General features: G+C 37.9%; 1 protein-coding gene across 1 annotated transcript; it reads left to right on the forward strand.

Moving 5' to 3' along the window:
* Positions 7257-14223, forward strand: LOC109835774 (ferredoxin-thioredoxin reductase catalytic chain, chloroplastic). The gene is made up of 6 exons (XM_020403791.1): positions 7257-7520; positions 8666-8778; positions 9690-9739; positions 9817-9888; positions 11088-11148; positions 13922-14223. The coding sequence occupies exons 1-6, from the start codon at positions 7409-7411 to the stop codon at positions 13964-13966; spliced, it is 453 nt and encodes a 150-aa protein (XP_020259380.1). The 5' UTR covers positions 7257-7408; the 3' UTR covers positions 13967-14223.

Below are 14639 nucleotides of genomic sequence, written 5' to 3' on the forward strand. Positions count from 1 at the left end.
CTTGGCTCAAAAGGGCAAGAGCGGATCGGTGTTTATGATACTTGCATGCAGAGGACTCCGGGGTTTACGTGGTTGGTATTAACCCAAGGTTCCTCCAAAAAAAATTAATTAAAAATAAAAAATAAAACAAACAAATCTATATCTATACTACATTATTACTACTTATAAAAGAGAATACTCATGTCAAAACTTTTGATTTCCTATTTTGCCCTTTTAAATTTTGATAATTTACAATTATATCATTAGTTATAATTAATCCTTAAATGACTTTCCATAATTCTTTATTAAATGCATCTCCTACACTTCCCCAAAAATATTTGGCATGCTCTAATGCGAGTCGGCTCTCTCTCATAGCCGAAAACCCTAGTTTTCAATCGGCTCTCTCTCTTGTAGCCGCTCCCTCTCTAGGTTTTTGAAAACCCTAGATCTCAGTCCGTTCCTTTTCCTCTCTGGAAACGCGTAACGCTTCTCTCTCCCTCCCTCATGACGGATCTCCATCAGCACAACTATCTCTTTTTATTTTTTTTCTCTGGCCGGTTTCTACAATCTTTGTAAGGCACGACCTTTCCTGTCTCACTCCGATAGTTTTGCGACGAATTATTTGGCGAGATCTGGGTCTCGTCCCCAACCCTCACAGCAATCCTCAGGGTTTCCCACATCTCGGCCTCCGAGGTAGCTGTCTCTCAGCTCACACGAACGGCATCACCATTTCATAATTAATTAACGGCATCGTCATTTCATATTTATTTAACGACATCATCGTTTCATATTTAATTAATGGCATCGCCGTTTTATTTTCGATTAACGGCATTGCCGTTTCAGGGTCACCTTTCGGACTCCAATTAACGAAATCGTCATTTAAGTCGTCTCTCAGACTCAAATTAACAGCATTGTTATTTTAAGACCGTTTATCGGTCTCGTATTAACGACATCACCGTTTCAATCAGCCTCTCGGCTCCAAATCAATTTGGAACATGGAGAGAATTGATGATGATGGGTTGGCCGAGCTTTATGCCAAATGCAGCTTAGATGACGAAGATGACCCTGTTTTTCTATCAACTAAGGACCGGATAGATTCGTCTTCCCTTAACTATTGTCTCTTGGGGAAGGTTTTTGGTAGGAAAATTGCTAATAGAGATAGTCTTGAGCGTGTCCTTAAGAAGGTATGGATTGTAGATGCCCCCTTCCAGGTGGAACATTACAGTGGAAGGAATACTTTCCTTTTCGGATTCAATTCCGATGCAGATAGGAAGAAAAGTGTTTGATGGTGGGCCGTGGTGCTTTGAAAGAAACTTGCTCAATTTGATTGTTCCTCGTAGGATCGGTGCCCCAACTTCTCTGGATTTCTCTTCAACTTTATTTTGGGTAAAGGTTAAGAATGTACCACTGGTTGCGATGAACTAGAGGTGCGCCAGAGACTATGGCTCGCTTATAGGAGAACTTAAAGGGATTGATTTGCGGGATAACAAGATACGACTAAGAGTTTAGTCCTCGTGGATATTACTAAGCCTCTAAAAAGAGGCATACATGTTTGCTTTGAAGAGACCGGGGAGATTGAGAAGCTCTTCCTCACCTATGAAAGACTTCCCGACTTTTGCTTTTCATGTGGTATTATTGGCCACAAAGCTGCTGAGTGTGATAAACGAAGTGTACAAGTCAATGGTTTTTTTATCACATCCAAAAACAGATATGGTTCTTAGATCAGAGAGCCCCCTCCATCTTTTAAGGCCTTTGAGACTTGGCCTTCTGAAGTAGAACGTGAGTGGAAGAAGCAACCATCATCTTGGGTGGTCTCAGATGATACTCAGGATAATGATTCACGTGGTAGTGCTCCACTACAGATCATTCCAGTCATGGTGAGGTGTGAAACCCCTCCTGTACCATGATTCACGTGGTAGTGCTCCACTACAGATCATTCCAGTCATGGTGAGGTGTGAAACCCCTCCTGTACCCTTGCCCATGGATACCGGTGTCACTACAGATCATTCCAGTCATGGTGAGGTGTGAAACCCCTCCTGTACCCTTGCCCATGGATACCGGTGTTAACTCTGATTTGCATGACGTTATAGTTTCCACATCCACCTCCGAAAAGCAGGCTATATCGACCTAGAAGAGGCTTTCTAGAGGGTCTAGGTAGCAGGGCTCCAAACAGAAAGAGAAAGGAGGCAAACGCAAGAAAGATTCTCTTAAGGATCCTCCGGATGTACATGAGAAGAGGGTACGATTAGTGATTTTCAGTCCAGATTCTACTCTTATTGAGACGCACCCTGGTGGCCAGCGATACCAGGAGCCATGAGTTGCTTTTGTTAGAAAATTCAAGGACTGGGGAACCCTGAAACATTGACTACTTTCCGCAGGTTGATGCAGGCTCATTCCCCAAGTCTATTCTTTCTTTCAGAGACTAGATTTTCTGGTAGGTGGGCACAAATAATTGTAGACACCAAAAAAATACAAAGGATAAAGCAAGGTTGAACCTCGCTACAAGCATGACGAGGCTCGTCATCATAATGAACCTTATCTCAGCCAACGAAGCCCATCATGATGATGAACGTAATTGAAGACGAAGTCCATCCGCAGACGAACCTCGTCAAACAGCACTTCACTCTCAAAAGACGAACTTCGTCATTGAAGATGAAGTTCGCCCAGAAATGAAGTTCGTCATTGAAGATGAGGTTCGTCCAGAAACGAAGTTCGTCATTGAAGACGAAGTTCGCCGTTGCCATTATTGATAAACCTCGTACATAGCAGAACCTTGTCTGTCATAATTTTCAGAGGCAGGAGAGTTAATGACCAATAACTCACTCATTTAGGGAGAGTTAATGACGACTAACTCACCCATTTAAGGAGAGTTAATGACCTTATTTAAATGAAAGTTAATGACCACTAACTCCCTCATTATAAGGGGAGTTAAAGACCATTAACTCACTCTATAATGGCCCTAAGCCTATAAATATGCATGATTAACATGAAAAGAAAGGAGGGGATGGAGAGGCTAGTGAAAAAAGCATATCTCTCATCCACTCTCATGGATCTTCATAGATCATTGGCTAATCATTTGGCCTTAGAACGTTGAAGCTCATAACGAGCATGACGAGGGTTATTACAATGATGAACCTCGTCTCAAACAACAAAGCTTGTCGTTGGAAACAAAATGTAAAGCTCGTCATTGAAAACAATGTTCGAATCTCATCATTGGAAATGAGACTTGACATCAAAGACAAAGCTCATCATTGGAAACGATGTTTGAAGCTCGTTATTAGATACGAGGTTCGGAGTTCATCATCAGAGGTGAAGTTCGTCAATGAAAACAAAGCTTGTCATCAGATTTAAAGCTCGTCAGTGAAGATGAAGCTCGTTATTAAAGAAGCTCACGAGGCTCACCACATAGTGAGGCTCGACATCAAAGACGAGGCTCACCATGCAGTGAGGCTCGACATCAAGGACGAGGTTTGCCAATGCAGTGAAGTTCGTCACCCACATTAAATCAGGCTGTAACGGCCATGAAGACCCAGTCAGCCACGTGGGCTAGATACAAGGAGTCAGTTACGCCACGACTCCATAATTTTAGCGCATCAGTTATGCCCATGACTCCACGATTATAGCACGTCGGTTACATGCTCAAACTCCTATAAATAGCCTCGAGCAACTATTAAGAGGGGACTGAACTTTGGCTTTCGATAGTCGGACTTTGAGATCTTTGGCTATTGCGAGAAGAGAAATCGACGTTCGTATTATCGTGTTCTAACCCACGTCAGAAGCTCTTGTGATCTTGTTCTGATCGTCAACGGGAAGCAATCTCGACTCAAGCATCAAGGGAAGCATCATTTCGCCACTAAGAACCCACCTTAAACAAAAGAGAAGCTGAATTAATCTTCTCTTCCTCTGTAATCGAGAGATCATGAGTGATTGTAAGGATTTCGTACCAAGTGATCGAACCCAGTTTTCTTAAAACAAGAGAATCAATCAATCTTTAAATTTTTTGACCCTACAGACGATGGCGACCACAGTGGGAGAAGCCGTTCTTTCAGACCGAACTGGTCTGGTGGTGTGCAGCTCAAGTCAAGATTGCCGGGCGGACGAATGCCGAGATATGGTCATTGAGTTGGACCAATCCAAGTACGAGGAGTTCTTCTCCTCTGGAACCTCCAGTCCCACCAGAGCACGAAGGTGCCGAAAAGTCTCTTATAAGACTTTAGCTCAAGGGGCTTTTGATTATTCGACTCGAGTAAACCTCAATGAGAAATCTTTGCCTCTCAAGATTGAGGCTCCGAAAACTAGCCTTCGGGCTGAAAGATGGGTTGTCAAACAACTTAGCCGAACTTCGGCTCTTGCTTCTCAAACAAGCCAAACTTTGGCTATTGTTGATGAACCTCGCCCAATTTCAATTGAGGCAGGGTATATTGTTGGTCCGCTTTCAAGACGTGCAAGACAACGTCAACGACAGAACCAAGCTCGTCGCCAGGCTCGAGCTTTGGTCTCATTGGACGGATTCCACTATCGACCAAGAGTTGATCAGCCTAAGACTAATAAATCTGTCGAGGGTCGATTGGCTGAGGAACGTCAAGACAATGAACCTCATTCCTACACACAAGTGGGTTCAAAAGACGAACCTCATCTGTAACATGAGGCTCATCCGAATCAATCAGCTCGCCCTGCTATTCTAGCCAATCAAGGTCAGGCTCGTCAGGAGGACAAACCTCAAGTCAAGAGTCGACTCCGAAGACGAACGTGTCAAGGTAGTACGACCAACCAACGTCGTCCCAAATATGTAAATGACGAAGTTCGTCCAGCTATCCAAGCTCGTCAACCTCTACTATTTAGAGGGTCTTGCTTGTGTAAAGCTGAGTTGCTAGAGTTGGCTGGGGGTAGCCCCGACATTGATCTCTGTGACTTACTCACCCGCAAGCACATCATGAGTCATTGTTGCTATGAAAAGTTAATCTCCACAATACTATCCCCGTGCCCATATGGAGAATTGACGCACATGTCATCATCGATGATTCTGTCATCAAGAAGACGACGCTTTCGTCTCAAGGAGCAGGTGTCCAAGAATCGCCACATTGGAATGACGATTAATATGGTTGGAAATTGCGCAAATTAGACAAAAAATTTCAATCTCTTGTTAGCTTTTGGTTGCTTATATATATAATTATATCTTTTTATGTAATTGTAGATAGATGCTATGGAAGAGATAGAGGTGATTGCAAATGAGGGCATAGCTACCACCACAAGAGATTCAGTACATGTATCGGTATTGCATCGGATAGTGGCGAGAGTTTGTAGAGCTCTTCATCAAACTCATGAGGATCGGCATGAAGGTCGCGAGCAAATGGTGCGTGAGGAGAGGGTATACGCACACCGACGAAGACGTGATAGATCTTTCACGCACGATAATAAAGCTGGTCCGTCACAGCAAGCTGGTCCATCACAGCAAGCTGGTCCATCACAGCCCCGCACACAACCGGAGAGCGAGCACATACAAGCTCAAGTCGAAGGAGGCTGCCGACGATCTGAGCAGGTACGAAGAGGGAGACAACAGGGGAGGGGCAGACTTTTAGGTTGTTAGCTTTTCTACTTAGACTATATATTGTCGTATGGATAGACTTGATACATTTGGATTTGTTTAGAGTATTTTGTCGTAATGATATGTACATAACGTATCTATTGTGTTGTGATGTTGTGGATACATTTGGATTTGTTTAGAGTATTTTGTCATCTTGATATGTATACGACGTATCTATTGTGTTGTGATGTTGTGAATTGTTTAAATGTGTTCTTATATAATGTTTATTTCTTAAAGTTTATAACTTTTATAAATATTATATTGTATATCAATATATACAAAGTGGATGCTTTATTTTTACGCAAATTTTGGTAAAAAACAATGTTTAATCAGCAAAAGAGGCTTGTGCATGTTTTTTGCAGGTTTTGAGTCTGCCCAGCAAATCGATGGGACTAGTAGTCCCGTGGATTTGCTGGGCAAGCACAAAAAAATCTTTTTTGCTTAAACGTACGGGACTACTAGTCCCGTACGTTTTGTGCAACACTAAACAAACCCACGGGACTAGTAGTCCCATAGGTTTGCTGGTCACGCATGACTTCAGTTTAGTGGCCAATTATTAGCCACTAAACATACGTGACTAGTAGTCTTGTATGTTTCGAAGAGGCAATTTAGCAAAACCGACATCTTTTTGGTCTGTTGGCAAAAAAGATGTTGGTTTTGCTAATTATTTAGCAAAAAATATCTTTTTTAAAAAAAACTCTTTAAGTGCTAAGGGTGAGCATAGTTCGGTTCAAACCGAACAAACCGACCGAACCGATCAAAATTTAACACCTCGGTTCGGTTTTTATTAGAGTTTGGTTCGGGTCAAGTTAAAGTTTTTTCAACCCGAACCTACCGAACTGACCAAATTGCATTACCCATTCTAATTACCATTTACATCTGCTTAAACACGGCCCATTATAGTTCATATAGAATTATTTCTCTGCAGCTTGATATATTTTTCTCTCACGCGACTTGATAGTGATAAAATACCCCTATAATAATGTCCTCTCCAATTCTAGGGCTTTTCATTATCTCTAGTTCTCTATCACTCTTTATTACATATTCGCTTCTTCTACTTTGGACCAATCCACTTTGGAGGTAAGAAACTTTAACCATAATGTTGATTCTAACATTTTCCTGATTTTTCTCCTCGATTAATACATTTTTGGATCAGATTTATTTTTGGATTAGACTTATAATTTTATAGAAACTATACCCAACATCCAAGTTATTAAATATTTTTTATTTACTTTGTCTATCAGATTGAAATCACTTTAATTCTTTATGTAAGTTTTCTCTAAAAAAAATTTACGCTATCTTTGATAGGAATAAGATTTTGATTTCTACATCTAATATTCAGTAGCATTTAGTAGTTTATGGATTTTAATAAATTGAAGGGTAAGAGACTTCTTTCTTCATAACAGATTAGAGATGAAATTAAATTTGGACATAACATTTGTATCTAAGTGAAAACCGAACAAACCGATCCGAACCGACCCGAACCGGCTTGAATCGATTCGCTTCAGTTTTGAATGATAGGCAGTTCGGTTCGGTTTGGCCAAATTTGGGTAAAAAATGAACCGAGCAGTCAATTGCACAGCCCTATTAAGTGCAATTATAAGCCTGAAAAAGATGAAGCTGAGGATATTTTCGTATTTTTGACGAAATTTACCCCATTATCCTGCATCCATTTATTATCCTCCCCGCCTTCAAATGAGTGGTTCGCACCTTACTAAATAATAATAAGAAATAAGTACTTGAAGCTCGGCACAGCAGAGAGAGAGAGAGAGACGATAATAAAATTGGGGAATTACGGTAAAATAAAAACCCTAATAAGCTGAACAAATCCACCGATCGAAAGCGATGAGTATTCAAGCTCAAGCTTCTGCTGGCGTCGGTGCCTTCGTCGGCGTCGGCCCCCGCTTGCCGCCACCTCCGTCGATCCGGCGATCTCGTCGTGTGGTTCGCGCCAAAGGTTAGGGCTTCAACAAAATCTTACTCGTTTTCGTATTATTTATTTGATTGATTGAGGTCACAATGTTTTTAATTCAAGCCTCAGTTGCCTAAAAGGGATAGAGCTCTAGTAGGTTTTCTATGGGGATAGAAATCCAATTGGAGGAAAGACGAAGAGGCATCCATAACTGATTATTTCATCAGCGTGTATTTTGATTGGAAGGGGTTGTGTTAGAGTTAGCGTGCATTATCTATTTTCACAGCAAATAATCAAATTACACTGGAATGAATCAAATAGAATTTTTACTACAGAAGAAAGGTTAGCCCAACATCAATTACATGCTTTTGGTGGTCGATTGGTGCGGGGACTTCATTGCTATATCATCTCGCATGAATTCCTTTGAAATAAATACTTCAGATGCTCTATATAAATCATTAGAGGGATCTTTAAACCGCTACAAAAGGAAGCTAAATATAAATAGGCTCTTTGTGCAGCTCACATGTTTTGTGATAGTTATGGAGCTGGTTCTTTCTTGGTTATCCTGATTCGGAATTGAAGGAATGTTGGCTTGATTGAATTTCCCTTCTGGCTGAAACTTCTCTTTGTTAGAGACTGTTATTGCTCTTGGATCACATTCTTCTACTTATTTCCCAATTTGTAACCGTTTTTATTTTTCTTGAAGCAATGGTTGTGCCCCAACTCCATCTATTACCACGAAGCAAGGCGCACGCGCGCGCACACACAAACACACACATCGACAACTTTTACTTGCCTAAACATACCTCAAATGTTCCTCTCTTTGCTCTTTTTCCCTTGTAAATTCATCACCACTCTAAGTGTGCTAAGCATGTGCTTGTTAGCGCAATATCTGTACTAATATGTCATATGCCTTTTATTTTAGACTGCAATTTGGTGGTAGTAGAATCTATGGTGGTGTCAGGTCAATTTAGTTTCACATGCCGTAGAGCAAATTGTGCAAGATCTTTGTAAACCATAATAGGATAGACATATTTTCATTAATGTGATAGGAAAAATGAAGGTACGACCTTAAATTTATCTTGATCGTAGAGTGATAAACCTTTTTTATGTTAGTCATGAACGTGGTTGTACTAGTTATTTTGGTGGTAAAAGTGAACTTGCCATTTTGATGCTTGCGGTATTTGCAGCTGAGCCAAGTGAAAAGTCTGTTGAAATAATGAGGAAGTTCTCGGAGCAGTATGCTCGTCGTTCAGGAACATACTTTTGTGTAGATAAAGGAGTCACCTCTGTTGTCATCAAGGTATATAAACTTTGACATATATGGTGTTATTCAATGAAATCTCAATACCTTATAACTCTCAATACCCTTATATGAGAGGACTACTAATCTTTTATTTTTCTTAGCCACGAATTTGCACGGTGCTGGAAAACTCTCTTTGTTTTGGTTATGATAGACTTTTACTATATAACTTGGATTTTGGACATTTAAGATACATGCTATGTTGTGTAGGAGTGGCATTAAGAGTATTTTTTACTGAAACATTACTTTACAAACAGTATAATGTTTATGAGCAAGTTGCTGTACAGCTGATAATTGCAAGTTGAGCATCCATGTTTAACTTGAAGAGTTCTATCTCTAATGAACTATAACATTATAAACTTTCTGGGTGGGACATTGAGCTTGTTGGGCCTTCTGGTTTAATTTATTTATGTTCTTACAACTTATTGCTGAATCATACAATTTTTACTGAAGGATGGAATTTTTAGCTTCGTAACCGAGACAAAATAGGATTTGGGGTATTGCACGTAGTTAGATTGCTGAAAGAGAACTTTGAACAATCTAATAGTGGCAAGATCACGAAGTGATCATTTTGTTTAATAAAAAGTAATGAAGCTTGCAGAAGTGCCTATGTGTGTGGTTACAATGAAATATGAACTTTGCTAAAGATCATGATGCATGGAAAAGTGCCTACTTGTGTTAGTATGAACGGTGGTGGTAGTCACGACTAAGAAATAGCAGTACAATGAGGATCCTTCCTCCCTCCCTCCCCGTGTGGATGTGTGTGTGTGTACAATGCAGACTGCTTTCTTTTGTTTTCATTGATGGATGTTTTAAATTGATATTTTTTTAGTCATATTTCCATGTTCCTTAATTTTATTTTGATAAAAGCGTCGAGTTGACCTTTGAGTTGTTGCCTCGCATTGAAACAGGGGCTTGCTGATCATAAAGACTCACTAGGAGCACCATTATGTCCTTGTAGGTAAATATTTTTTCACAAGTTCCATCTTACTTTTCATTCTGAAACATAATCAGTATATGTCGTGCGTCATATAACAGGCATTATGATGACAAAGCGGCTGAGGCAGGGCAGGGGTTTTGGAATTGCCCTTGTGTACCTATGCGAGAAAGGTAGAGTTTCATTGAAATTTTCTTTTTAATCTAAAACTTTCTTTTACCTTATGGATTTTTAGTTCATCATAAGTGGGTGGATGACAAACTTAGAAATCAACTGTAGGTCCATTCTTATTTGTTGAAATATTGCACTTAAGGAAAGGAGTTTGTAGTGTGAAGAATGAGGAAAATTGGGTCCTTTCTGATCTGCTAACTTTTGGTTTTCACATTTTGATATGTGGTCTCTTTAAACTATAGGAGCATTGAGCTTATATTTTATCTTTGCCATTTGAGCCAAGTTTTGTCTCTCTCTTTTTTTTCAGTTGAGTGTGAAGGGGCACTATTTTAAGCTTTTGTCTTTAAGAGCAGTTCATCAGTATTCTCTTACAAAGTTAAAATGAATGGGAAACCTTACCTGTATGCACTGTTGTATTCAATGCATTGATGCTGCTTTGACTATGTCAACCGAGCAAAATAAGGGCTTCTAATGGTATTCCCAAAATACCTGTTAGTTAAACTCACTTATATTGTATTATGTCATAATAACATGTACATGGGCATGTTTATGCTCTTGGATGAAAGACATCATTGGACATTGCACTATGATTCGGCCCTCTAATATGCATTTGGATAAGATATATACTAATTACCTCTTTAGCAAGTGAATTAGCGGATTTTTTCACATATCAATCAAGTGCTTTTTGATGTTTATCATCTTATCTCATGAACTTATTAGCCTTCAGTAACCTCAGTGAAGATGAGTAATACACTTTAAGACATAATAGATAGGTTTCACATGTTTAAAAATATATATGGTTAGGTGTAAGGTTGAGCCAAGGTTACAACTCCATCTTTTCTTTGATTACATGTTATTCACACTTTAATTATGTTGAGTAGTAGTTCAAAGTTGTTCCATGTCGTATTGAGTGCATTATAAATCTTTTAGTGGTTTCCCATGATTACAAATCCCACTTTTTAATAGTTTGCCATGATTTCCGATCCCTGTTGTTGGCATTTTGGTCTGTTCCTATTGGATAGTTATGCTTTATTTTGGCACACTCAAGGAGTATCTTTCTTATGTTGGTTATGAAGGTTTCACCTTTGTTTTCATCAAAGGATATTAAGGTGCATATAGAAATTTGGATTTGATTATTAAATTGGAATTATATTGTTTTGTCCTTTTCTTGTTCATTGCTCCCTACAACTTCTCTTGGCAGGAAGGAGTGCCATTGCATGCTTTTTCTTACTCCGGATAATGATTTCGCTGGTGCAGACCAGGCATGTATTTCTTACCTAATGTACATTCTTGTTTTCTCTCTTATAGTTTTAGTTGACCCGTTAATGATATGAAAACTACAGAAGAAGCTTGACATTATCCCCTCAGCTACAGTTTTCTTTGTATAGTGCTTGATCTGAAAACAATAGAACTTGTTTTACATGAAACCAATTTGAGCAATGTTTTTAGCCTTTCCTTGGTGATATTTTGTTACTTTTTTCTTGTAAGGCTACATAATAGCTAACTGATTATCTTTTCTTATGATCTTATATCGAGTTATATCAGTACTTGAGTCTCCTATTTACTCATAAGCCTGGACCATAATGTGGGCCACATCACAGATTGAAGATTTCTCAAGTTTATTGCTTTGATCTATTCTTGAATAGAAGAACAGTGAGAAATGACTTGTTTGGGGTTACATATGAGTTTAGTTCCATACTTATTTGTTGATAGTATTCTTCTCCTCACCTCGCTAACTGAGGCTTAACAGAATAACTTTGAAATCCTTTCTCTAAATTAAGGTCAATCTTACAATGGCATTGGCCAGAAAATGGTGGAGCCATGGTTATAGTTGTGATTTTTGAATGAGTTGGAAGTACTAATCGGTGATCATGTTTATATGTATAGAAAGGCTATAAAGGAAGATTGCAGTTCCCTTCCACAAAAGATAGTGTTTATCCATGTAATGTGTTAAGTCAGCTCCTTAGGTACTGGGTAGATACTAAAGTGATGATCTAAGTTCACATAATGGGTTATGACATGGATGATTGTCTCTTTTCTTGGTGGCCAGCAATCTTCGAATGCAAAAAATAGATGGATTAAAGATATCTTACAGGGCATCTATTATTGGAAAAATGTTCGCAAACACTTGATTCATCGATAAAAGTCTTTAAAAATGACAAAGGTTTGTATGTACTACTTTTATTTGTCAACTGTCAGGATGTTCTAGAGCATCTGACATGGAAACCTTCCTAGTACCTGCTACAGGGATACAACTATATTTCATAGATGTCGATGTAATATTTACATAACTGTATATGTAATCAGTAATTTACTATGAAATTGGAGTAGGGTTGAACAAAATAACCTCAGACATTTATCTGGTTCAATCTAGTAACCGGTGACCTATTGCAAGGAAACATATAAATGATTAGACAGTAACCTTTACTCACACAGGGACAACACCTGCAGAGGTAGGGAAATGACAAAGATAGCTTTTTTTGTCATATAAATACGCTAAAGAAACAAGCAGAAGGGCTACCTTTTTTCATATAAATGCACCAAGTAAATTGTGATAGATTCTTTGTTACAACCAAAATCATCATTATGTCCTGTTTTAATTGACTTCCGAACTCATTCAGTGTCAATATTCAGAGAAAAGTCTTTTATGTTGTTTCAGTGAAACTTGCTACAGTAGTTGATGTCCAATATTTCTTGCATGTTTTACTCATACTGACCAAGTATCTATACTATTATATTAAAAACTAATGAGGGGTACCAAAAAGTTTGAATGACCAGTGTAAACTCAATTGAAATGAGAAGTAGTTAGGTTTACACGGGGACCAGTCACCTTCATTTCTGGAAAACTGCGAATGTTAATAAACATGTTTCTTACATTTAAACCCTTAAGCAAATTTGGTTTGCGCACACTTCTTCATCTTGGATTTTCCCTCTACGTATGTCAAACATGGCTTTTAAATTTAAGCCCCTTGTGAATATAATTTGCAATACGTGAATGAAAACTAAATTGAAATTACATGTTTTTTTAGAGCACAAGTAACTCTTTATATATTAAATTAAATAAATAATTTACAATGCCATAAAAGAATGAATCTGTGTACTAAATAATAAATTTTCTGAAAATATTAGAATAATTTCTATCTTTTACATATACAAATAGAAAACTATAAAAGTACATTCGTAAGAAAATCTCTCTAATATTTTTATTAGAAAAATATTATTTTTCTTTCTTTAGGGGAAAAAAATCTTCTTTAGACATCATTTTTCATTTTTTTTCTGAAAACCATAGGAAGAATATAAACTATTTACATATATTATCAACTTATTACACTTCAGAGCTTCTCTTTAAAAATAAGTTTGTGGTATGACATAGCAGGGAAATTGCAGATTCAAAAGCATAATAGCGAAGGAAAGTCTGTCACTCTTTGTCACACACACCAAAAAAAAGGACTAATATAAATTATAAGAAAATTTGTCTTACTGTTGATAATTTGAAAGTTTGAAGAGAGATATAGGATAAAAGATTTTTTTTCTATTTTAAAATCTAACTTCTGACTTTATATATTATATTTCTAATATGTATAATTAAGAAAAATAGCTTAAATTTGTTTGACACGCATTTGCAAATCTGCTAGTCAAAATAATAGAACTAGTTGTCACAGATGGGTATTAGCTTTCATAAAAATTGCATCACATGGTAATGGTATTTCCTAGGACAATAACAAGTTAAGCTATTAGTTTTATTATACCTTGATATAGTAATAAAACCTAGAACTGATCATGCCAGGATAATATAAACTTGTCCTTTTATCTAGCAATGGTCACTGTGATATTTATGTTGCTGTTCAAAAGAAAGGTATGTTAAAAAACTAGAAACTAGATCGCGAAGCAAGTCTCATTTGGAATTATTTGCCTGCTCTTAGTTTCTGTATTATATCTCTGAATGTTCGACACTATTAGTCTTTTTTGTTTCTATGATACGAAACTCGGAAAACCTTTATTACCTTGTTTTGTTAATTTTTTTTCGTCTTGCAGACCATCACACTGGAAGAGATTAAAGAATCAACTTCAAGTCTTTAGCTTTACATGAGAAAGTTTGAAGTCTAGTATGTACATTTACATGTTTGTGATGTAAAACTGAGTAATAATAGTAGCAGGAGGTATACAGATGCAATAGGTCACCGTTTTGATGTACATTATATGCATAAAATAGTGGCGAACTGTGATGTAATGGTGTTGAGTTCCGCATACTGAGCAGGTAAAACTTCATCTCATCTCTTGTTAAAGATGGCATCTTTAAGAATTTATTGACCAATATCATATGAATGATTTTCTGTCTCAAACAAGCAAGGGAGACCCTGATGTCCAAGTTGAGCTAACTCTTTCCCCTGACAACCTGTAATTTTAATGCATTACTCTTATTAATTGCACACTTGGACCTCTAATTCATGTCTAATTCTTTGTCACGACCATTCTATACTATGAAGTCTGTGTAACACGATCACACTGTAATATACGAGAAAGGCTTGCATCGATGTCGTCGGGAATGAGAAAGGCTTGTAACGATGTCGTCGGGAATGAAAAGTGGAAACTACGAGAAAATACTTACTAATAAATTGAACGTGAGAAACATGGTTTGGCTTTTCTTTTTTGAGGGGTTTGTCTCTTTGTGAATATATATATCTCACTTTGTTATCAAATGGAAGTTCAAATTTCGGATGGCTCTGGTCCTTTTACTTGCCCTGTGCCTTCT

The sequence above is a fragment of the Asparagus officinalis genome, chromosome 3 (genome assembly GCF_001876935.1).
Source record: "Asparagus officinalis chromosome 3, Aspof.V1, whole genome shotgun sequence".
In the NCBI taxonomy this organism is placed as follows: Eukaryota; Viridiplantae; Streptophyta; class Magnoliopsida; order Asparagales; family Asparagaceae; genus Asparagus; species Asparagus officinalis.